General features: G+C 32.8%; 3 protein-coding genes across 4 annotated transcripts; 2 read left to right on the plus strand and 1 right to left on the minus strand.

Moving 5' to 3' along the window:
• Nucleotides 1–28: 28 nt before the first annotated feature.
• LOC137813023 (uncharacterized) lies at nucleotides 29–4772 on the plus strand. Its single transcript, XM_090299314.1, has 4 exons — nucleotides 29–1669; nucleotides 2265–3448; nucleotides 4531–4606; nucleotides 4695–4772. The coding sequence occupies exons 1-2, from the start codon at nucleotides 125–127 to the stop codon at nucleotides 3069–3071; spliced, it is 2352 nt and encodes a 783-aa protein (XP_090155440.1). The 5' UTR covers nucleotides 29–124; the 3' UTR covers nucleotides 3072–3448; nucleotides 4531–4606; nucleotides 4695–4772.
• A 3920-nt stretch (nucleotides 4773–8692) lies between these two features.
• Nucleotides 8693–13863, minus strand: LOC137813024 (mitogen-activated protein kinase 9). Of its 2 annotated transcripts, none has more exons than XR_016518971.1 (11): nucleotides 13201–13782; nucleotides 12150–12558; nucleotides 11952–12079; nucleotides 11748–11807; nucleotides 11480–11629; nucleotides 11115–11270; nucleotides 10892–10989; nucleotides 10565–10638; nucleotides 10086–10187; nucleotides 9606–9816; nucleotides 8693–9146 (listed from the first exon to the last, which is right to left on the minus strand). XR_016518971.1 is itself a non-coding variant. In XM_068615301.2 (11 exons), exons 1-11 carry the CDS (start codon nucleotides 13597–13599, stop codon nucleotides 9075–9077), a joined length of 1899 nt encoding a protein of 632 aa, XP_068471402.2. In that variant the 5' UTR covers nucleotides 13600–13863; the 3' UTR covers nucleotides 8693–9074. The 2 variants fall into 2 exon arrangements, 1 of the variants encoding a protein (XP_068471402.2); XM_068615301.2 differs by having other exon boundaries at nucleotides 10892–11029; nucleotides 13201–13863.
• A 5644-nt stretch (nucleotides 13864–19507) lies between these two features.
• On the plus strand, nucleotides 19508–22742 carry LOC137813025 (uncharacterized). Its single transcript, XM_068615302.2, has 4 exons — nucleotides 19508–19834; nucleotides 19927–20754; nucleotides 22093–22164; nucleotides 22259–22742. Exons 1-4 carry the CDS (start codon nucleotides 19712–19714, stop codon nucleotides 22517–22519), a joined length of 1284 nt encoding a protein of 427 aa, XP_068471403.2. The 5' UTR covers nucleotides 19508–19711; the 3' UTR covers nucleotides 22520–22742.
• The last annotated feature ends 2395 nt before the right edge of the window (nucleotides 22743–25137 follow it).

Genomic DNA, 25137 nt, shown 5'->3' on the forward strand with positions numbered 1-25137 from the left:
AAAATAATAATTTGCCCAATTTGGGAATATGAAAAAAAATTGCACGTTAGGGTTTAGAGAAAAAAAACCTCTTTTTGCTAACATTAGTGACATGTGTTTTGTTGATGGTTGAAGAAGTCGATGCATGGTGAAGAAGACACTGTGCGTGAAGCATAGTATAATGCACACCAACCATATCTATGTTGTGCGGCACTTGCGTATGTGTAATTCACGTTATCTTCATACCAATAGTTATAGGAGTAAAAGACGAAGCAGAAGCAGAAGCAGCGAATCTTCATCCACCACCACCACCAACTCCGTCAAAGTCAAAGACCCTGACATTGTGACATGGAACAAGGCCATTTCTTCCCACATGCGCAATGGCTACTGCGACTCTGCTCTTCGCGTCTTCAACTCCATGCCTCGCCGCAGCTCTGTCTCCTACAACGCCATGATATCTGGGTACTTGAGGAACGCAAGGTTCTCCCTCGCAAGGGACCTGTTTGATAAAATGCCTGAGAGGGACTTGTTTTCCTGGAACGTTATGCTCACTGGGTATGTCAGGAACCGCAGGCTCGGGGAAGCCCGCAAGTTGTTTGACCTTATGCCTGAAAAGGATGTTGTATCCTGGAATGCCATGTTGTCTGGGTATGCCCAGAATGGATTTGTTGATGAGGCAAGGGAGGTTTTTAATAGGATGCCTCACAGGAATTCCATCTCCTGGAATGGGCTGCTTGCAGCTTATGTTCACAACGGGAGACTTGAGGAGGCACGGCAACTGTTTGAGTCCCAATCGGACTGGGAATTGATTTCTTGGAATTGTTTGATGGGTGGGTATGCGAAGAGAAACATGTTGGGTGATGCTAAGCGGATTTTTGACCAGATGCCTGTCAGGGATGCCATCTCCTGGAACACTATGATTTCTGGTTATGCCCAGGTTGGAGATTTGTCTCAGGCTAAGAGGTTGTTCCATGAATCTCCAGTTCGGGACGTGTTCACTTGGACGACAATGGTTTCTGGATATGTGCAGAATGGAATGGTGGATGAAGCAGGAAAATATTTTGACGAGATGCCTGTAAAAAATGAAATTTCATACAATGCAATGCTTGCGGGATATGTGCAAGACAAGAAAATGGACATTGCGAGGGAGTTGTTTGAGGCAATGCCTTGTCGGAATATAAGTTCATGGAATACCATGATTACTGGCTATTGTCAAAATGGTGGTATAACTCAAGCTAGAAAACTGTTTGACGTGATGCCTCAGCGCGATTGTGTATCTTGGGCAGCGATCATTGCTGGCTATACTCAGAATGAACACTTTGAGGAGGCTCTTAACATGTTCGTGTTGATGAAACGAGATGGGGAAAATTCCAATAGGTCTACCTTTAGTTGTGCTTTGAGCACATGTGCTGATATTGCTGCCTTGGAGTTAGGGAGACAAGTTCATGGGCAGGCGGTGAAGGCAGGATTTGAGACTGGTTGTTTTGTGGGAAATGCGCTTCTTGGGATGTATTTTAAATGTGGCAGCACAGATGAAGCTAATAAAGTGTTTGAAGGAATAGAGGAGAAAGACGTCGTCTCTTGGAACACAATGATAGCTGGTTATGCTAGGCATGGATTTGGTGGACAGGCTTTAATTTTATTTGAATCAATGAAGAAAGAAGGTGTTAAACCTGATGAGATTACAATGGTACACATTCTTTACATTTCATAAGAATTTAGATTTTTCATTTAGAGCTTATTGTTTGCATGTACTTCATATGTCATCTAGTTTGGTTTCTAGGAGGTATAAGCTTGGGAAGGTTTAGGCTGGAATTAGATTGGGCATTGGGAAGACGTGGAAATCTCTTGAATTCCCTTGGACCATTCGTTCTCATGTTTTCTTTGTACTCAGTATCTCATACTCTAGAACCTGCTATCTCTCTTGATATGAAATTAATCTTGTTAATAATACTGTAATACATTATCATTTTCTTAATCTATTACTTATATTGTGATGATTATGTTTCTTCATTTTTACTTGTTAGTTTTCCTCCTTTGTGTGGTATCTTCATTTTTACTACAACCTCCTTGTTTTAGTAATTTTTTTTTTTTTTCTGTAAATACAATTCAACTAATAGTTGTTCAAGTACTTTCCTCTTAGCCCTGTAAAATATAATTAATTACCGAAAAAAGAACCAAAGGAGTCGTTAATCTTGTTTGTCTCTACAAATCACTAGTGGCATGCCTTCGTTAACCCTTTCCTGTGTTTTAACTTTCTGTTTATTCTTCTAATTATGTTTCAGGTTGGTGTTTTATCTGCATGTAGTCATGCTGGCTTGATAGACAGGGGAACTGAATACTTTTATTCAATGAATAGTGATTACAATGTAACACCAAGTTCAAAACATTATACTTGCATGATTGATCTTCTTGGAAGAGCTGGCCGCCTGGAAGAAGCAGAGAACTTAATGAGAAAAATGCCATTTGAGCCTGGTGCCGCATCATGGGGAGCTCTCTTAGGTGCAAGCCGGATTCATGGTAACATTGAACTGGGTGAGAAGGCTGCTGAGATGGTTTTTAAGATGGAACCTCACAACTCAGGGATGTATGTCCTTCTTTCAAATCTATATGCGGCTTCTAGTAGGTGGGTTGATGTTGGCAAGATGAGATCAAGAATGAAGGAAGTTGGTGTGCAGAAGGTAACTGGATATAGTTGGGTTGAGGTACAAAACAAGATTCATACATTCGCAGTTGGGGATTGTTTCCACCCAGAAAAGGATAGAATATATGCCTTCTTAGAAGAGCTAGATTTGAAAATGAGGCGTGACGGGTATGTTTCTTCAACAAAATTGGTTTTGCATGATGTGGAAGAGGAAGAAAAGGAGCACATGCTCAAGTATCACAGTGAGAAACTGGCTGTAGCATTTGGAATTCTGACTATTCCTGCTGGCAGACCAATACGAGTCATGAAAAACTTACGTGTTTGTCAAGACTGTCATAATGCCATCAGACACATATCCAAGATTGTTGGAAGATTGATTATCTTAAGGGATTCTAACCGGTTTCACCACTTCAATGACGGTATCTGTTCCTGTGGGGATTATTGGTAAGAATAGACAGATACGATGGAAATTAACTAAAAGAATAGTTGTACTATTTGAGAAGTGCTGAAAGCAATGTGAAACCCATTTATGTCTGTGTTGATCCATGCGAATGTATAAAGCTGACAAGGGTGATCAGATAATCTGAATTGCAACCACCTTAGTCAGAATCACAAAGTATGATCATCTGATTGAAGTTGGAATGTGGCATTTCTTAGAATTACATCACAGAGAAGTTAATCAAATTGCATGACATGCAAAGAATAAATGGAAGAGTGAGCTGAATGCAGTTCACAGAGTTATTTGGCAGGGTGGGGATGTATTGGTACCTGATAAATCTAAACCCCCAACTAGCATGATAGCAACTACCAACTAACATGATTGATGTAAGTTGAATGCAGTTCACAACATGGTAGTTGAATTGTGAATTGTTTCGTATCGTGAGTTGTAAGATTCATTACTAACTAGATTAGATTAATATTATAATGGTTGGATTTGGCTAAGTTATATAGTCACTTTGTTAAATGAAAGAAAAAAAAAATAAAACTGAAGGATGCTCTTATAGCAACTATCTAGTGCAATATGCTTTGGCCCTGGTATGCATTTTATTGTTCAATATTTGCACTCTCAACACAATAGCAATTTGAGTATCATCTGCAATAACGTGATTATAGTGATGAATACCTTTACTTGTGGTCATAGTATTCATAGTTGAACTACTATCTGTCAACAAGGAGCTATTATATGGATAATTCAATTGCTTTAATTAGTTGTTTTTTATGTTATTAACTTAGAATGATCTTTTAATGTCAATCTTTATTACAGGAATTATCAAAGTGAAACTGTAACTTAGGGATTTGCATCTGACTTTTGTCTAAATTCATATTTGCATGATTCTTGCTATTAGATAATGTTACCCTTGAATCAAATTCACTGAACAAATTACTTCCACTCATAAAAGAAGATCACACTGATTTGGTGAATTACACAATGAAATTACTACTTTTAAAGAATTCCATCTCCTGTAATTCAAAATTATGGGAGCCTGATTCATCTTCAACACATTATGGGAGCCTGAAAAAATTGATTATTTCTGTGCATCTTTTGCTTGTGTCTCATTTTGTCATTTACTTTTGGTTTTGGGCAATGTCATAGGTTTTGATAGGAAGTTTCAAAATGTATTGTGCACTCAATGATGGAATCATCAATCTCGTGGATATGGTAGTTCCTATCATAGTTTAATTTACCATTTGATAATTTTATAGGATATTCAAATCGTGCTAACTAGTGAAAATTATAGTTCTTCGGTATGATAAGGTATGATACAGTGAAGGCTCTAAACATTTATAAAAAAGCTGGTCAACAGGTTTACAATAATGTTTTTTCAAACACATTTTAATTGATGTTCAATGTGCATCAAGTTTTGTGCTTTATAAGGTGTTGATGTTTTTTTATGAACATTATGCAGGCTGAGAATCTTGCTGACTTCTATGAATATTGCAAGGGCTTGGAACTTGCTAGGAATTTCCAGTTTCCAACATTGAGTCAGGTTCCTTTTGTTTGTTACACTAAGCCATGTGCGATATTGTGAAAAGAAGAATCTAACAATTTTTTTTACTATATAATGAACAGTCACCTCCCTCTTTCCTTGCAACTATGGAAGAATACATTAGAGAAGCATCTCAAACAGGATATGTTAACAAAAGATTGGTAAGAAAAAAATATCCACAAATTCCTTAGGAATAAACTTGTCTGTCATACATATTCTTATGTTAGTATGTGAATTTTAATGAACTGTTAGGATCTCTTTCTAACATAATAATAAAACTTGTGAGTCTATTCCATTTTGGCAAATGAGGCTTAAGCCATTTCCTCAAGGAGCAGGAGCTAAACAAACCTTCAATGTAGTATGTAGTATGTTTTATAACATGTAAAAATGCAAACTCTTGAACATTATTTGCTAATTAAACAAGTTAGAGATATTAATTTGCTATGCATTGGCTTCCAAAGTATCTTTTTTTCCCTTTTCCAAAACCTGTTTCACAATTTATTTCTCAGAATTATAGTTAACAAAAATTTATCAATGTCATTATTACAAAGTGATCATTTTTCATAAAAAAACTTGCTCTAATGCTTTCACTATAAAAGTACTTATACTTGCAATGTAATAAATGTCATTCAACATCAGGAATATCAAGAAAATGATGAATCATCTAAAGAAGATTCAAAATCCAGTGAAACTGGAGAGCCTCATGAAAATGGAGAACAATATGAGGAAGTCAATGAGGAAGATTCGGTAGCAGATGAAGAGGTACATTCCAAGGAGGAGGAGGAGGAGGAGGAGGTGGCGGTTGAGCCTCCTCCTTTCATATCAAGTGATGATGGTATAAATGATTTGTTGGTATGTGTTGGTTATAAAATAATTGTTTGTATAGATGCTTGTGATGTTCACTTTATGGAATGAATAACACTTGTATACCTTTGTAGGGACTTAATGAAATAAATCTAATAGCTATAGAATTGGAGGAAAACAATGTTATCTTGCAATTGTACCACCTAGTGGTAAGGACTAAAGTAATTGATTGAAAAATATAAAGTATTTAACATAAGCCTTTTCAGAGTTGCACTTTGCTTCAATTTATGCATACCAATATTTTAAAAGTTGTAGACATTTACATTTCAACAATCATGCAATGTTTGTTGGGATTCTCTAATATAAACAAGGACAAGTTCATATTTACATTTTGATATACAATTTTAGGAATAAAAAAAGAGTTATCTTTAATTTTTTCCACTTGAAGTAGATAGAAGAAGATGATAAACATTTGTTTTAGAAAGATTAACATCTTAGCAATGTGATTAACACTTGTTTTAGTAATTAGTTGGTCACTTCTATCTGAAAAAAGGTTAAACCTTAAAGAAGCTGAAGGAACCCAAAAGGAAAAATTACTAGATGTTAAAAATCATAATATTCTTTGTTTTTCATGCCAACTGCTCACTGGAGCTTAATGTTTCTCAGCCTCAAGTTAAGAGCAAGACACCAAGAAACCAAGTTCATGATAAGATAACCAAATAAAAAGGTATTTTCAGGGTTGTTACTTGATAAATTTCTGCATATCATTCTTCCTAGAAGTTTATGGATGTTTTGCATAGTACATGCATACTTAGTGATCATTTGGAGAAACTCAATCTAATAAAGGGTTATGATCCTTTAGTCAATTCGATGAGTTTCAGTTAGGTAATTTCAAATAATTCAGTTTATCTAAAACATATATTGCTTTAATGTTTATCGTCATGCAATAATTAGCAATCATTAATCATTGCATGTTTTTTTGCTAGGTTGGAGGTTTATCAATTATTGATGGCAAGAATGCTTATTTTCATTAATGCAGATTACAACTACAATTCTACAATCTTACGCACTGTTGTTTCCAGGGGAAATCAATGTTACTTATTCACCACTAAGTTAGACTGAGTATTTTATGCTTCTCTTTTTTGGACTTTCTTTTTTATTTTATTTTTCCCATTGGTAATTGGGTTCTAAAAAGTGGATCATCTTGATAGTCTGTTTTTCTAAATCCTTTTTGTATGTACTGTGTTTAGTGTCACTAACGTTTTTCCTCAAGTAAGTCTGAACTTTGCTGGTGGGGCATCTATGCTTTTAAGATCACGGGACTACCTGATACAACAAAATTCTATTGTAAGTATTCAAACTTCAATTGCTATTTCTTAGATTCTCTGAGCGTCTTGAGAACAGATATTGCTGATAGCATTTTGTTATTCACGAACACTTTATTACTTTGTATTGTCCAACTTTTATGTACTATATGTGACCTCACTAAATGCTATGGTGAACCTATGCATGTCACAGGGTGGTGCAGCAATGTGGTGTATTGGTTTTCAAAAAATCCAAGGTCAAGGGGTAACAATTCTAGGAGGTATAATACATCCATACCAATTTGAAAACTTTATGTCCTATATTCATCTCTTTTATGGTGACATCTAGCATGAATAAATGGACTAATTTTTGCATTTGATTGAGCACAAGTTAAAAGTTTGAAGCTTGAGCCTATATTTAGAAAGAAAATTGTTATATTGATTAGATTTTTTGGACCACTTATAGCAAATTGTCATATTACAACAACGTAGGTTCTTTGTTAGTGAATGTTTCTGCAGCAACTTGCACTGGCAGAAGTGAATATGTGAATGTTGGAGAGGTGGGTGGAAGCATTTCTTTACTTCAATTGACAAGGACAAGGTTTCTTGGTTTTCCTTGTGCATCTAACACTAATTTACTGCTTTGGATTCTTATAGCATTTATACATTGTAAGAAATATTCTTTTTCATATGCATATTCTTTTGTTGGTATATATTTGTCACAATAGGCAATACCACATCAATTTTAATGTTGTTTGTGCATCCTCTCTGCACAATAGGCTTGTCTATCCGGTTCACAACTAAACCCAAAATAAATCCCAAGTTGCTATACAAAATGTTTTGAGCTTTATACGATTCGTGATACGAGAGTAAAAACGATTATTCTTATTTGCGAACAACTAGAACCGTATCGTGAATCGTATAATACTTACTACTATTGTTCACAGTATTTTATTTATCTTATTGACATTCCCTTATGGCTGCTAAGGAGGTCAGAGGTGGGACATGGAGAAAGAGTGATAATAAGTTGACTTTCAATCTACTGCAAAACACTACTCAATTCTTATTTTGTAGTAATAATATACAATATACAACTTTAAGTATACAATTAATTTTTGTTATACTCTTTTTGTACTTGCTTTTTATGCACTTATTATAAAATCTGATGATAAATTATTGAAATATTCCTAGTTTTTTCTATCAGCAAATAATTTTTTTGTTAAAGTATAATTATGATTGGTTTAGACAAAGTTTAATCAAGAGTTTATCATTTAATCATTAATGTATAAATTATATCTATAATTGAAAAGATAATAGATAAAATTATTTTTAATATAAGTTGTAAATTGTTTTAAAAAATTGTTATCAAATATTACTTCTTAAACGAGTATTTATACTATAAGATTCAACAAATTGTAAATAAAAACTTTTAAAAACAAACCATCCTTTTACTTCAAAGCTTTTTATAATCCTGCATGCTTTGAATGGAATCTTATAGTGTGGTCAATAACTAATTTTAATATTTAGTTATTATAGAATTTCAGGAATAATTAATGATGATAAATTGCATACCTATTTAGACCGTTGTTAGATGATAACCCTTTGAATGCAAGTGGAGATGTGACTCTTGATGGATAAGGAGTTATTACAATGGTTGGAAATGGACCTACACTACTTACTACTTCACATTTGGTCCAATAAAATGCAATATAAATATATGGATTCAAAATAATTTGTTCTTTTATGTTTATAATTCTAATAAAAATTTATACAATAAATTTGAGTTCTTAAAAAATTAATGTATTTATCGTTTTTAAAATTGTGTTAGAACCGTACTAAAATTGTCAGAAATCTAATATATTTTTTGAATTAAATACTTCGCCGATACATATCCTACAAGTATTATACGAGTGTCAATATTTGATATGTGTGTCTAACACAGATACATCATTTAAGAGACTGTCCAAGCCTCATAGAGTGCAAGCAATAAGCCTAAATTATTAAGCAAACAATTAATATCTTACAGCAAATTTAATAAATTTGAACTGCTCACCCTGCAGGGTACCCTATGTATATGAGGCTTGTTTTTTTGGCTAACATTCTCTTCTTTCGATCTGTTTCATAATATAAAATAAAACATATGAATGGGAAGTATACATTGTTTTCGTTACACAGTAAACAAATGGTTACAACAGTAATACAAACAAAATGGCATTTGATGATGTGACTAACGAGCTGAGTCCTAAAGTGACCTTCTAGCACTAACAGTGCTTCAAACCACCATCAACACTTCTCTCTCATTGTGCAGAGAATCAAAGTATGGAAGTAAGGAACGAAGCAAGACCAAAATCATAATCAAGCATGGAGGGCATCAACATCTCTCACTCCATCCACCACCTCATCATTTATCTCCCTGATTGCCTCTTGCTGATGCAAAAGAAATACACAATTACATCAATATATTTTACTCACAACAAAAATTGCAATGACAGTACTAAAAAATCATTAAATAGAAACCAATTCTAAATACTAAAAATAATTAGTTGTTATATTGACTAAATTAGATATCATCTTAGAAACTAAAAAGTTATTGGTTTCTAAATTAGTTTATATCATTGATAAATAGTTTCTAAATAGTTAATATAACAACTAATTTTTTTTGTTTCTAAAATTAGTTTTTATTTAATGATTTTCTTGTAGTGTAAGATCCAAAACCATCTGGTTCCAACCTATTTTTAGGTGACACGCTTATTAACACTTTTGTACAAAGTGAAGAATGTGTTTACAGGTGCTAAAGATTGGTTGGAACCTCATGTTCTTGAACCATATAACAATTTCTCTCTTCATAAAGCAATGTATGCACTTGAAAAGATAGTTAGCTACTACCTCTGGATCTTTATTTTGTTTCACAACTACACACTTGGAAGCACTAATACTCGCACTTTTTAACAAGCTACGTGCACTGCAGTTTGGTCTGGAAGTTCCATTTTGAGAACCTGTGGCATCAGACTCTGGAGAGCTCTGTAGATTTGATCCACTTGGATTTTCAGAATCGTTGTGTTGTTTACTTTCATCCTTGGGAGCACAAACTCTCTCTCTGCATAAAGTGAAATTGAGTATTACAGAAAAGGTTCATATGCTAGTGATGTCTAACATGAAAACTTTTATAAAAATAAAATAAAAAGGTTCATAGGCTTGTCTACCAAACTCATCTTTTAACAGACATTAATATTAAAATCCATGAGTAATAACAAATATGAAATCTCAAAAAGAACAAGACAAAAAGGCTGTTTAATGTGCAAGTTGCCAATCAAATATTTGAATATGTTGGACAAGTTTGAACCAAATGTTTAACCAAAGACTTGCCTAGGTAAGGAGGCATGCTGTCTCTGCAATGGAGTGCTTCGTTCACCTTTTCCATAATGCTCCTCAAGATGTGCAAACTGTCTCTTGAACCGATCAACCCCACTATGCAACAAGACAACATAGAATTACCAACTAATAACCAAAACGATGAAAGATTAAATTTCAAAAAACTTCAGATTCCATGTTAGAGTTCTCAGATGAAGTGTGGAACGTAAATGGAAAATTAGCCGACAGAAATGTTGTATTCAGTACAAACTTTAACTCTAAGGATTAAAATTTATATACAAAAGGGAATAAGATTTTGAAAGTATTTGCCAAAAAGTAAAAAAATAAATAAAAATGAAATATAAAAGTAGGTGTTAGTAAACGTTATACAGTAAAAGCTGGCTTAGTATCTTATTTAGTATTGAAGAACTAGTGTTTGTCCCTTGTGACAGGACTATAAACAGTGGTTTGGATATTAATTGTAGCAGATCTACCTTGGATACATGAAGCTAGTTTGATCTCCACCACGAAGATGTTCTTGGAGCATTTGGGGATGATACTCCAAAATCTGTTCACTTAAAATATTTAAAGAATTATTATCACAGGACTAAAAAGAGTAGAAGACAATTCACTACAAGAAATATTGATGTTAGCCTCTCCAAAAAATCCACACAAAGACTAGAAGGGAGACACTAAATGATAATTATAGTGAGTTTAGTGCCCCTTTTGGTCCTTATGTGGGTTTTTTGAGGAGGCTAACATCAATATTTCTTGTAGTGATTAATTAAAGTAGGAGTTACATAAATGTACTACGATCATACCTCTCGATAAATCAACTCCCTAACATCATCTTTGGTCAATTTCCTTCTCTCAAATTCAAACTCAAGCTTTGAAATGGGTTGAGTGGACGGTTCACGGTCTATGTTTGCCAAACCAAAGAAGTAAGGATCAGCTAATGCCTGGTGTCACAAGCATAAGAGAAATAATGAAAAAACCTCATAGGTAATTATCAATGAAATTTTCCCATTGGGATAGGAGACCAACCTCTTCAGCTGATGGACGGTCTTTAGGATCAAATGCAAGTAGGCCCTCTAATAAACGAAGAGCCAATGGATCTGCATTTGGAAATTTTTGGGAAAATGGAACTGGTTGCTTTTTTCTCATGCTATTGAGATACCTTTTAGCCTTTTCATTTCGAATCTGCAAAATTAAGATTAAAAGTTTATACACTTGGAGGATATTGTATAGAGTGGATAAAGCCATAAGGTGCATCTTGAAAACATAAAACAGGATAAATTTGAAAGAAAAAGAACATTGGAAACATAGAAATACTCCAATTACACCATGTCACAACATAAACCTGCCCTATAGATTTCATAAAACTTCAAATTAGATTTTGATGTACTAACCCTTGCAATGCACTCGGGAGGAGGAGTGCCAAGCAAATCGGTCATGAGATCCAATTGGTGCACAACATTTTTCCCAGGAAACAATGGCTTCCCAGTGAGCATTTCTGCAAATATGCATCCAATGCTCCATATATCAATCGCAGGGGTGTACTGCAAAAGACAAGAATTTCAAAATTGCACGCTTGTTTCAACACACCAAGCCTGTTCAATAACTTATATTATATACAAAGGAAGAAAAGATGTTGCTAAAAGAAGAGTAGAAACTTACTTTTGAGAAAAAAGAACCACATAATTCTGGTGCACGGTACCACCGAGTTGCAACATAATCCTTATTCAAAGTAGATAAAATAAGTCAGCCACAGGGTTAGGGAGAAACCCAGATTACAATATGCAGTTTCCTACTCTTAGAAATCAGAAAGAACATAGTTGATATATGTAACAGTTCAACATGGTCACACAATGGTGTACTCACAGTCCAGAATATAGCTGATGGAGCATCATTGAATGAAACTCGAGCAAGCCCAAAATCGCATATTTTTAGTTTGCAGTCAGCATTAGCAAGAATATTTTTTGGCTTCAGATCACGATGAAACACGTTTGCTGCAAGAAAACACTACACTAATCATTATCTGAAAAAGTAAAGGACCAAGTTCTAACAAGGATATAGTACCTGAATGAATATATTTCAGGCTCCTAAGAAGTTGGTACAAGAAAAATTGGTGGTGCTCAGGAGTAAGATCATCATTGGCCTTGATTACTTGATGGAGATCAGATTCCATCAACTCAAACACTACATAGATATCCCTGAACTCTCTCCGTGAAGGAGGAAGCATGATATGCTTAATTTCCACAATATCAGGATGTCTAAGCAACCGCAAGAGCTTAATTTCTCTAAGGATCCGCGTGGCATCGGATACATGCTCAAAAACATCATTAATTTTCTTGATTGCAACCCTTTCACCTGAGTGAGCATCAACGGCAGAACCCACAACACCATAACTTCCTTTTCCAACAACCTCTTGGATCTGGTATTGACTTGCCTCTCCATACTCGGTGAAAAACTCTGACTCTGGGGCACCCTGATTGATAACCACAAACCATAAGAAACAAAATTTTAAGACTATAACTCAATCTGCTCTTTTCTTTTTACCACAACAAGTGCTACAGTAACGTGTGAAATACAGCAAAAAAATCCATCAATAAAGTACACAACATTCACACAAACTAACAATGCCATGAAATTCAGTACTTTGTCTCCACAAGCAGAACACACACCACAAAACTTTTTCTCTTCATTTCTCACGTGTTTCCTGCATCCAGGGCAATCTTGTGCCGACGACATCACATATTAAATGTGGACATTTCTTTCTCGACACATCTTGATCCAAAAAATCAGCCCCTTCTGGTTGGTACACCCCCATCTAGCTAGTAAGTACTTCATAGGGGACTGGGAAAGGAATTAAACAATAACTTGATAAACTACTTTTGCGTCAGGTAATTACTTGTGAGAGAGAGAAACAAAAATAAGGTACAACCAAATTGATCCAGCAGAGGTGAAGACAAAAGAACAATCACAGAAGACGATAAAGGAGTGGATTGGGAAAAAATAAAAAACGAAACTTGAGCAGTACCCAATAGAATAAGTGAAACAGAAAAGGAAAAGAGAAGAGAAAAGAGGTTGCAGGAAGAAAAAAGAAGAGATGGGGCGATGAAAAGATAACCTTTTTGTGAAGATCCATAGAAGAGGGTCTGAAGGGGATTTGTGCAGGAACTTTGATGGGCTTCAAGGTGGAGAAATCGAAATCAGGGTCAACGAGGTGGTGGTGGTTGGGAATGGAAGGCAACTGCGCGCGCAAATCTCTCACGTAGACGCGGCTATTGTTGGCATTGTTGTGGGTTTCAACAGAGTTGGAAGCGCGTCGTTGAAACAAACGTCGAATCCCTTCCACGAGCGTTCCTCCACCACCCATGAATATCAACACATAGATTATTACCACTTCACTCTTTCTTTGATCCCTTTGACTCTCTGCGTTTCTCCTTCTCTCTTCTCTCTTCTCTCTTCTCTCTTCTCTCTTCTCTTCCACTTCAACCAAACCAATACCCCTTTTATTTATTATCATTTTTTTATTATCCCTGTTACGTTTTTAATCATATTTCTTCAACTCCCTCCTTTTTTTTATGAAAAAACACTTTTTTTTATGAAAAAACACTTTTTTTTCTTTTTTTCTCTCTTTTTCCATATATGACAGTTCACACACCCAATATCATTGGCTGAGTGATAACACATAACAGAAAGAGAAAGATGGCAGCTTTTGGTTTGGTGAAGATGACGTGTAACTTATATGTTACAAACATTCTTATCAACATTCATACTATACGAATATAAGGTCTTACGTGGTTTTGGTATGCGGTGTTTAAGGTGGTAATTACTTACTTGCCTTTTAGAACATGTTTAAATCTTGAGGTGACGTGTGAATTAGGTCTTAATTTGGATTTGGAACACACATTCATCATTGCGTGTGCCCATCTTTCTTAATCATTCTTCTGCCATAAACTTCTTTTACATTCTTCTAATTAACAACATAATAAATACAAAAATTAACGGAATGTTAACAATTCTAATCAAAATATGCTACTCATATCAAATATTTTATATTTTAATATAAGTTCTTTCTAGTTATATATATATATATATATATATATATATTAATCAATAATAAGACATTACTTAATGTAATTAAAATAATTTAATTATATGGTAGTAATAATATTAAAAAAACAAGGAAAGCATGAGTAGGTAGTTGTTTATTCGAGTTACTGTTATATTCAAACAGTACAATGTAACCTAAAACTTGACCCATTTTGTAGAAATTAAGTATTTTTTTAATAAAAATATTATGTAGTTACGAAATATATCAAATAAAAAAAATCATTTTAATATATTTAAAAAAAAATTATCTGATTAAAAATAATTATAAAAATGTGTAACTTTTATTTTATATAATGATATAGATCATAGCTCCGTTATGTCATAAGGTGAAATAGTCTGTGATGGTTTTATTCACTTTTGTATTATTTTTTTTTTTTAAATGTTGCTTCAATTATCTTTTTATTTGAAATATTCAAACTAATGCACAAAGAATAATCTCTCCTTATCATACATTTAATTTTTAAATTATTCTTGAATGGTAACGAAATAATTTATTCTTAAATATTCATTTCGTTCGTTAAATTAATTTTGTAATATTTAAACTTATATGAACTAAACGTACATTCACATGTCTTGAACTTAATTTATATTATGCACCCAAAAAACTTATTTTTTGTTGCATTTGATATCAATATTGATGTTATATTTTTTTAAAAGTAACAACATTAATTATAATTGAGTTTGAAGCAATGGGTTATGTTTCGAATAACATTTTAATATGTTATTAATTTTTTTACCATAAAAAATATTTTTTTTCCCTAAAGGAAACTTTTTTAAAAACCTTAACCTCAAATTTATTTATTTATTTCCATTAAACGATTGATTAATTTTGTTTTTCAATCTTTGTTTAACAACATTAATCTTATTACCACTAATAATTATAATAAATAAAATAAATTGCATGGTGCAAGTATATAATACTAAATCACAGCTAATATATTATTAAAGCAAAAAAATGTCAAAGACAGAATAAATTTAAATAATCAAAAAAATGCATTAGGTGGCCATATAACATGAGTGACAGGTAGTGTTTGGTATAAAAAATGATTAAATGAAGTTCTTTTATTGGACGCGATTCTAAGACGCCCAATCCAATTTTGAAACGAATTGCCATAAAGATTCATAAAGCACAGTAGCCACGTGAAAATAAAAAAAGTGAAATTTTATTTTAAATAAATTAAGGTTTTATTTTATTTAATCTAGATGATGAATGATTCTGTTACCTAAATTTTGTTCAAAATAATTAAGTTTCATTTAGTGTGGTTTTTTTTAACTCGTAAATTTTCAAATTTTTAAGGAAAAAATCCAAAAAAAAAAGTGGTTTGAATTAGAATAAATTAAGATAGATGAAAAATAATTCATTATAATTTTTATATTTTATTTTTTACTATTTAAACACGACTTCGTTTTCTTATTTAATCTGATTCGTTTATGTCATTCTATATAATATATAATAAGCATTATTATGATCCTATGCAAGTGTGTGAATTTTTTAATTTTTTTAATAAATAGAGAAACTAGTGTTATGCATTGTTTTAAGTTAATTTTGTTTAGAAATGAAATTTGAATTGTATAATTTGAAAAACATTATTATAATTTTTTAATTTTAAAAATTGAAAATTATTTTTTAGATTTAAGGATGATTTTAAATTGTAGAATTTGAAATATTGTTTTTATGAAATGGGGAAGATGATGAAGTGCATAGATACTTAAACTTAATTTTTTTTTTATTAAAGATATATTTGATTTTTCACTAAAAGGGAGGAGGTGCAGAAATAAACTATGGAGGTGGAGGAAGAAATTGCACAAACTTAAAATACTTCGGTCATAAGGCCCAAACCATAAAATACAATTAAAGCCTGAATTAGAACAATAAAATCTTAAGCATTATTAATTGTAAAAAAAAAATGCTAAACAATGAATAAAATATAATGACTCATCAATGGTCTTGACCCATATATAAAAAGGTAATAAACTAATAAGCCAAAGATTAAAAAAAAATTATACGTTAGCCAAATTAAAATTTAAAAATAATTGTTACTTTAAAATCATGGAGAAAAAAATAATTAAGTTGTTCAGATTTTATAAAAGTTAAAGATAATTTTTTTCATATGATATACGCTTATTATTGATATTTAATTTGATTATTATGGTAAGTTGTTTAAAAGTGTTAGAGTCATTATTTATGTTAAAGTATTGAATCTAGGCAATTGTAAATGTGACACTTCAATTCACGTTAAAAATGAGACTCAAATTCATAGTAAAAGCCAAATTTTGCTTACAGTATATTAAATATGAATAAATTCAGAACTAAAGCTAAAAGAGACAAGTTGATGGTTGTGATTTTAGGAAAGAAGAGATAATATTTTTTAAAAAATTGTAAAATTCAATTATAGTGATTTTAACACTCAAGCTAATATTTATGTTTTTCTCATAGAATTATTCAAATTGTTTTGTGTTATAAAAAGATAGTGACATTCTCAATAAAACATATTACAAATAAGATATTCAATATGTATTCTTCTATGTAACCAACCAATTTTATCATAACGTCTATCATTAGCATATGTTGTAAACACTTAGATGGTTTACTAAAATTTGTAGTTATACAAAACATTGTTAGAATAGTCAAAATACATGTAAACCACTTAGTTGTTGTTTTTATCATCAAAACATAAAAATATAAACTCCATGTATGATTTTTTAGTCAACAAATTGTCTTGTAAGTCACAAATCATCTAGTGTCTCAACAAATTTTTTAGGTTAACAAATTGTCTACACGTATAATTTAGGACCTCAGCGTGCAACCACGATGAAGATTGTAATTTAAAAAAATAAAAACACAAGTTAAAGCATTTGTAAAATACAATTTTAGTTTAAACATGATGATATCCGTCTTTTTCTCATATATTTTAATGAGTAAGTATTTATGTGTAATTTCTTCTATAGAAAAACTACACAACTTACACTAATATTGATGTTCATATATCTTTTTATATGTTAAAACAAATAATCCCTTCAATAGTATATGTGGGACTTTTATTTACACGAAAAAACAATAATTAAATTAATGTGACTAAGTTGATTTAAGATAATTTGAATAAATTCAAAATTTGATTGTATGTTTGATTGTATGAAAGATAAACAAGCAAACAAAATGATAGAAGAAGACATCCAAAAAGAAGAATAAACTAACATTTAACTCTAAATGATGTGTGATCATGCATCAAAATAATTGTTCTTTATTCTTTAATTAGACCATATTATGAAAACATAAGATTTCATGCACCCAAGTTCATGATTATGATTTTTGGAAAGAAAAGACAATAATTGAAAGAAACTATAAAATTAAATCTTAAAGTAAATTTAGTTCATATGGTAATTTCTATATTTTTCTCCCAAGTTGTAGGTGTGTGTAAAATTTATTGCATAAAAAAACTATGCAACTTAATATAACATTATTGATCGTTCAAGTGTTGTATTTCTTAAAATAGTAAATCACTTCACTAGTAAAGGTGAAACTTTAATTAAGTAAAGAATACAAAAATAAAATAAAATAAATCCTTATCATTTAAGGCACATTAAAGTATAATAATTTTAAAAACAAGTTCTATATGTATATTTGTTTAATTAAATATAATCCTATATCAAGGGATCAACGTCTTAATAATGATTAGATATCTAAAATATTAATGATTTCGATGATAATAAATATTTTTAATAATGATTAAATATCTAAAATATTAATGATTTCGATGATAATAAATATTTTAAGTTTATTGAAATTCATAAATTTGTATGGTCAGACATAAATTTTAAATGAACCTATCAGGTACATTTTAAAAAGAGTTTATCACATTAAATATTAAACCAAAGTAGCTTGAGATGATAAATCGAAAATATTATATGAAGAACATATGAAAATAAGATAAACACAAGTTATATTAAAACTTTAAACACAAAATATGGAGAACAAATGAAGTCATGAAAAAAACATTGACACAAGTTTCACAACACCAAACAAGTTTAATTAAATATTGAATACAAACTAAATGATCAAAACACATTTGAAACCGTTAAACTACACAAACACGTGAACTTCTCTTAACAAATCTTAAAAATGAAAATCACCTAATCTTTTAAAAAAAGTTGTCTCACTTTCCAAAGATGACTCTAACACACACACCTAATTCTTGAGTTTGTGTACTTATTTTGATGTTATTAGAAGTGGCCAAATAGATAAATGTTATCTTTTAATATGCACATTAAATTTAATAGTAAGAGTTATCAACGTAAAATAATGTCTTTACTAAAAGAAAAACATTTAACAGAAAAATATTAAAAAAAATGCAAGTAACATTTTGTAAAATTGACCAAAAAAAATGCCCAAATTAAAGACTTTGATAGGATTTTTAAAAAAAAAAAAAGTATAATTCACAAATTTATGATAATTGAGTGGTTAAATATACAATTGGATGTTATAATTGTTTAAAAAAAATATTCAATCTATGAGATTTACAAGTGTTATTGAATAACCTAAAATCTTGTAAATTTAGTTAAATATGTGTTTATAAAAAAAGTCTCATTTCATCCATTTGCTAAAAATACTTTATACTGAAAATACATATTAGAAGACGTTTCTACCATAGTTGGTAGAAAATGTGATACTAGTATGTTTGAAAAGGTTAAAGATGTAAATTATTATTTTGAGAAAAAATGAGTTTGAGATCTCAAATGATGTTAAATAATACAATTTTTTTTATTAAAGTTAAAATTAAAATTATAAAAAGGAACAATAAAGATTTACATGCATAAATATGTTTAAGTTTTTTTAGTACCATGACTGGTTTAAAATGATTTGTTCTTTATTTTTATAATCATACTAAAAATTTATAGAATAAGTTTAAATTTTGAAAAAATTAATGTATTTCTTATTTTTTAAAATTATGTTAGAACTGTGCTAGAATTGTCAAAAATTAAACAAATATTTTTTGAATTTGACACTTTACTAATACATATCCTACGAGTGTCGTCATTTAAGAAGAGTGTCTGAGCCTCCGAGTCTCATAGATCGCCAATATCAATCACCGATATTGTCTCCTTTCGAGTTTTTGACCTTCATCATGATTTTGTTTTTAGAAGATGTCTCGATAGATTAAAAAAAAATATTTAAATTACTTTCGACCTCGACTCCCCTCCTAAATTATATGAGATTATATTATGAATGTCCCGGAGCGATAAATTTAGTAGCCCTACTTGAATAATATGAAAGATTTTTTTTTAATTTTGATATGTAAAAGAAAGTGAATTGATGAAGTATGAAGAAAGTGAATGAATGGAGAAAAGAATCAAGGGTGGAGAATGGTGGATAGGTGACATAAGATTGAGACAAGATTAAGCTATTCTCTCTTAAGTCATGACTCACTCTGTTTCTCCCAAACACATCTTTCAGATGACCTAACCTAACCCCTTTCAACTCTCATTTCTCTTTTTCCCAATCTTCTCTCTCACTCTCTCCCTCCATGGACCCACCCTCCGACCCTCCTCCTCCGACTCCGGCCACCGTACCCTTCACCGTCCAACCCAACAACCACCTCCCACCGCCCGACCCTATCTCCACTCCCAACCACCCGCCGTACGACGAGGTACCTTTACCGCTTAATCTCAATTTCTTTATCTGTTTTCTGAATTTGACAGACACTAACATGCGATTCACAACTGTGTGGTGTTGCGTCAGATGATATACACGGCTATTGGGGCTCTGAAGGAGAAAGATGGGTCGAGCAAACGCGCAATAGGAAAGTACATAGAGCAAGTCTACAAGAACCTTCCAACCACTCACTCTGCTCTTCTCACGCACCACCTCAACCGTTTGAGATCAGTTAACCTTCTCGTCATGGTCAAAAAGTCCTACAAGCTCCCTGGATCTGATAATCTTCCTGCATCTCCTCCCTCTCAAGTTCACAAGACCCGTGGCAGGCCTCCCAAACCAAAGCCCCAGCCCATCGTCGACCCTGTCTGGGCTTCACTCGGCCTGTCGGATGACCCTGACCCTGCCCCTGCTCCTGAATCCGAAAAGAGAGGCCCGGGTCGTCCCAGAAAGATCCTGGGTGTGAGCCCGGGCTCGGCAGTGCCGGCCCGGAGGGGCCGCCCACCGGGCTCCGTTTCGAGATCTAAGTTGTCCAAGAGGTTAGGGCGTCCGCCCAAGCCCAAATCCGTCTCGGGGATCTCCAGTGGGCTCAAACGACGGGGCCGCCCGCCTAAAGCCAAATCCAACCTCTCCGTAATCCCCTTTGCGGTTCCGGTTGCTCCTGACCAGCCCACGGTGCAGCCCATCGTTCCAGACGCTTCTGTGTCCAATGGGTCTCCCAGGCCCAGAGGACGCCCCAAAAAGATTGTTCCTCCTGGTGGTGCTCCACCGCTCACTCCCACTGCCGACGGTGGTGTAGCCCGTGGCCGCGGACGGCCACGTGGGGTCTTGCCCATTATTAGGGCGGGTCGGCTCCAGAAACTCGCCGTTGGAAGGGCTAAGAATCCTGCAAGAAGGCCTGTGGGACGCCCTAAGGTAATAACATTTTTTGTTTCTTAATATCAGGTCTTCAAGTAACCTGAAGTGTGAAGGTTGTGAAGTTTATGTTTTTAATGTAGAGGGTGTTAGTATATTAGCACTATTTTTTATGTCATCTCTCTGTTTTTCTCATTTTTCCAAGACAAGCATAGATGCATTTACGCTTATTTATGGTTATGATTATTTTGGGGTGTTTGATACTTTAAGTACTGACTAGGTTGAAGATTGAATGCCTAAATTAAGCCTTATCATGGCTGACTTTTTGAAGTAACTATTTTCGTAAACAATTACTTCTCAATGAAAATGTGGAGAAAAAAAATGTTGTTTTAATGAGTGATTTTCGCAACAAATATTGTGGGCCAATTTTATATATGTACATATGTTTTGATTTTTTTTATATTAAGCAAGCAGAGAGTAAAAAATTGTTTATATTGCTTTGAATTTTGACCATTTGAATAACAAAAATGTTTTATTTTGTCATAATTCCTATAGGATTACTTTTGTTGTCTCTTGGAAGTCTTGTTTGAGGATGTGGTTGTACGAAAAAAATTAAGAGTATCTGATGTGAGCATGTTTGTCTTGTAATGCGTTCTTCTAATCTTGTACTGTAAGTGGTCCGTACGGTTTCGATGTTGTTTGTTTTAAATAGAATTGCCGTGCAGAAGGGGAATTTTCTTTTACTATAATCATATGTTTCTGAAGTGATATCTGAAGCTTTTTCATCCCATCAGAATTGCCCTCTGCGGTAAATGAGAATGTTCATGTTACTTTTGCTGACTATTTATTTTAGATTTTGGTGATGTTATTTTTGAATTTTTGGACATGATTGAGACGTGTACTTAATGTGAGTTAAAATTGATTTTCATATTAAACCAAAGACACCTACTACTGTTATGCGTATAATTTGTATTTTATTTTATTTTTTTAAAAAAATTAATAATTTAAAATATTGTTTTTTCGAAATATAATTATATGAATAAGTTATTTTAGCAGTAAATCTTCTAAAACTACTTTTTCTAAAATACTGGTCGAATGAAGCCTTTTTGGATTGATATCATTACAGTATCATTCTTCTGACTTATTTGTTTGTTATGTTTGGGGGAGGTAGACTTTGGATTGGAGGTTGAAAATATCTGGATTCTTTAGTTTGATTAAAGAATGTCATGTAACAAAGAAAATAGGCACATGTTTGTGATTTTTAAGTATCTTTTATTCTGAAAAAATATTTCTGTTTATGAATTTAAAGTACATATCTCTGTCGCTTAGATCAGCTATACCTGATAGTGAGAATTGCTCTCTCTTGCATATTGTGTTGCTTTATTACTCGTGAAACAGGGATCCACTGCTGCTGCAATCAGTGCACACAAGGTTGCTAATGAAGATCTAAGGAAGAAGCTTGAACACTTTGTGAGTTGAAATTGGCTTCCATTTGAATGTTGAATTGTTTATCAGATTTTTTTTTAGGTTTTATATTTCATGCCTCCCTTGTTTGATTTAACAGCAAGCCAAAGTGAAGGAGTCTCTTGGCATGCTCAAGCCGTACTTTAACCATGAAAGCCCAGTCACTGCAATTGCAGCAATTCAAGAGCTGGAAGTGCTGTCAACTTTGGATCTTAAGGCAGCATTGAGGGAAGAGACTCATCAACAGCCAGAGCCCCTGCCGCAGACACAGGTGGTGTATGAACAGCAATATGCCCCCCAGGTGCCGCAACAGCCACAGCTGCAGCAATTTTTTCAACCTCATACATCAGCTCAAAACTAGTCCTGAATTGATGGAGAACAACTTGTACAAGTGTTTTTAACTAGGCACAAGAGGTAAAAGACGTGTAAAGCGTGTAGGAAGTAGCAGAAAAACTGATTTTCTGAGTGGAATGACTGTCCATTTTAGTGTGTTGTTGACCCCTGAATCATAACTAGCAGCGGGTACTGATGATTCTGTTGTTATTTAAACTTCTTTATTCGACTTTTGCAGTTAAATTTAGTCACATCATTGTGTGTGTTGTTGATTCCTTTTAATTTTTTTTATTCTGCTGGCTACTGCTTCAGTGCTTACTTGCTATTTCTCATTTTGAGTACTTGTGTTTTGTGAACTTTTTTTAGTTTTGTTGCCGTTTGACACTATTGGATAGGCCTAGTGAAGGATTCAAATTGAATGATCCTCTGCAACCTATAACTTTCTTCAGTTAGTATTTCCAACAAATATATGGTTTTAGGGGTAAATGGGTGGATTATTATAAAACCTATACGAGTTTGAAGTGTTTTCATTTAAAGCTATAAGCAGAACTGTGAACCTGCTTTTGAGGATACAATGCTTCCTGTGTTTTAAAGTGTAATGGAATGTAATACTCTGATTTGTCAGTGAGCATCGAAAGATTTTCATGTGATGATTCTCTGGCTTTGAAAAAGCTAATTTCGCTTAAAGAAAAAGGTTCATTGATTGAAAATCATTTTTAAACTTAAAAAAGGCCACAATTATGCTCTGTACAGGCATATTTTAGTGAGCTTCCTGAACAATTTGTATTATTATTACATGTCATTATTCTTTGGTTGTCTCATAAGTGTTTAAACTTTTCTCTTTCTATAATTTCCCAACTTCCAAAGAAAGTTCGCACTTGTCACATACCCAAAAAGAAATTCCAATCAAAATGGCAAAAGAATTTATGTAAAAACATATGAAATGAGGATCTAACACCCTTCTTAAATATTGTTTCAGTCGGAGACATATATTAGATATTCATAGAATACGTATTGACAAAGTATCAGATTCAAAAAAGTATTTATTAAATTTTTAATATAATTTTAACACAATTTTAAAAAAAAAAAATACATTAATTTTTAAAAAATTAAAATTTATTGTATAAATATTATAATTATAAAAATAATGAACAAATATTTTTGAACCAGTCATGAAAAATATTTTTCTACTAAAAAACCTGAAATATACTTGTATACATAAATCTATAAACCTTTAATTGTTAATTTATATAATTCATAATTATATATATAGATTCATGTTCTCTTGTTCTGTATTTTAAATATATATATATGTTCCGACCTCAAGTCGTTGGACAGCATCACTAGGGTCAATCACCGGCATCCGAGGTATTGTCCGCTTTGGAGGTCGGTGCTCCGTCACGGTTTTGTCCTTAAAAGGCGCCTCGAAGGTTTAACTCATTGAGAATAACTTTGTTGGCCGCTTCTGCCTGCCCGTTGGTTTGAGGGTGTTCGACCGAACTCGTTATGTGTTTGATGTGAAGTTTCTCATAGAATTCAGCTAGCCCACGGTCGGTGAACTGTCGGCCGTTGTCTGTGATAACTATCTGGGGTAGGCCGAACCTGCAGACGATGTTTTTCCACACAAAGCTTTGGACGTTCCGGGCGGTGATGGCTGTTAGCGGTTCAGCCTCAATCCATTTAGTAAAGTAATCTATGCCAACCAACAAGAACTTGCATTGTCCCTTTCCAGGTGTGAAAGGTCCGATAATATCCATGCCCCACTTCACAAATGGCCAAGGGGATAGGATATAGTGTAGGTGTTCTGGCTTTTGGTGCGATAGGGTGCCGAACTCCTGACACTTTATACATCTTTGAACGTATTCGGTACAGTCCCCTTGTACGGTCGGCCAGTAGTATCCGGCTCTTAAAATTTTAGCGGACATAGTTCGTGCCCCTGAATGGGTTCCGCATATCCCCTCGTGTAACTCGGTCATTACATATGTGACCTGTTCTGGACTAAGGCATTTTAGGAGGGGACGGGAGTACCCTCTCCTGTAGAGGTCTTGGCCAACGATAATACAACATAACTAATTAGGACATAAATTCAATATTTTGAACAAGAGCTTACAAATAAGTACACTAATAAATAATAATAATAATTTTTTGGAAGTTAAAGTTACAAATTAAAAAAACAAAAGGAGTATTTGGAAAGATTGAAAGTGGAGGAGAAAGATATAGAATTGAGGAAAAAGGTATAAGGTATACTATGAATGCTCGTGGAAGGTGTAGTACCTTCTATCATTTACATCATTATTAGTAATAAAATGTTATATTTAATTAATAAAGATAAATATAAATAAATTTTTGAAATAAAAATCTAAACAAAAAGAAAAATTATCACTTTACACTTGTATCTTTCTATCATTTGATATCCACATTTTTCTCTTACATCTTAAAATTATTTTTAATAACAAAATGTTATATTTAACTAGGAAAAATAAATATAAATAAAATTTTAACATAAAATAATAATGATTTTAATTATTAAACAATTATACAATAATATTAATGGTGAAAAGAATACAAATATGACATTGACATTTACTCAGTTGTAAGATATCAAATCAAATAGATACATCTCCATTAAATTTAAGATTAATCAAC

This window comes from Phaseolus vulgaris, chromosome 2 (assembly GCF_051622355.1).
Source record: "Phaseolus vulgaris cultivar YP4 chromosome 2, ASM5162235v1, whole genome shotgun sequence".
Classification (NCBI taxonomy): Eukaryota; Viridiplantae; Streptophyta; class Magnoliopsida; order Fabales; family Fabaceae; genus Phaseolus; species Phaseolus vulgaris.

What these genes read in the sequence shown, in the direction of transcription:
- LOC137813025 (XM_068615302.2), top strand. Translation starts at nt 19,712, where the DNA reads ATGGACCCACCCTCCGACCCTCCTCCTCCGACTCCGGCCACCGTACCC. An exon ending in GGCCTGTGGGACGCCCTAAG is followed by an intron (nt 20,755 to 22,092) that starts GTAATAACATTT and finishes CTCGTGAAACAG; the next exon opens with GGATCCACTGCTGCTGCAAT. An exon ending in GGAAGAAGCTTGAACACTTT is followed by an intron (nt 22,165 to 22,258) that starts GTGAGTTGAAAT and finishes TTGATTTAACAG; the next exon opens with CAAGCCAAAGTGAAGGAGTC.
- LOC137813023 (XM_090299314.1), top strand. Translation starts at nt 125, where the DNA reads ATGGTGAAGAAGACACTGTGCGTGAAGCATAGTATAATGCACACCAAC. An exon ending in AACCTGATGAGATTACAATG is followed by an intron (nt 1,670 to 2,264) that starts GTACACATTCTT and finishes ATTATGTTTCAG; the next exon opens with GTTGGTGTTTTATCTGCATG.
- LOC137813024 (XM_068615301.2), bottom strand. Translation starts at nt 13,599, where the DNA reads ATGATAATAAATAAAAGGGGTATTGGTTTGGTTGAAGTGGAAGAGAAG. An exon ending in ACCGTCCATCAGCTGAAGAG is followed by an intron (nt 11,030 to 11,114) that starts GTTGGTCTCCTA and finishes TTGTGACACCAG; the next exon opens with GCATTAGCTGATCCTTACTT. An exon ending in ACTAGCTTCATGTATCCAAG is followed by an intron (nt 10,188 to 10,564) that starts GTAGATCTGCTA and finishes CTTGTTGCATAG; the next exon opens with TGGGGTTGATCGGTTCAAGA.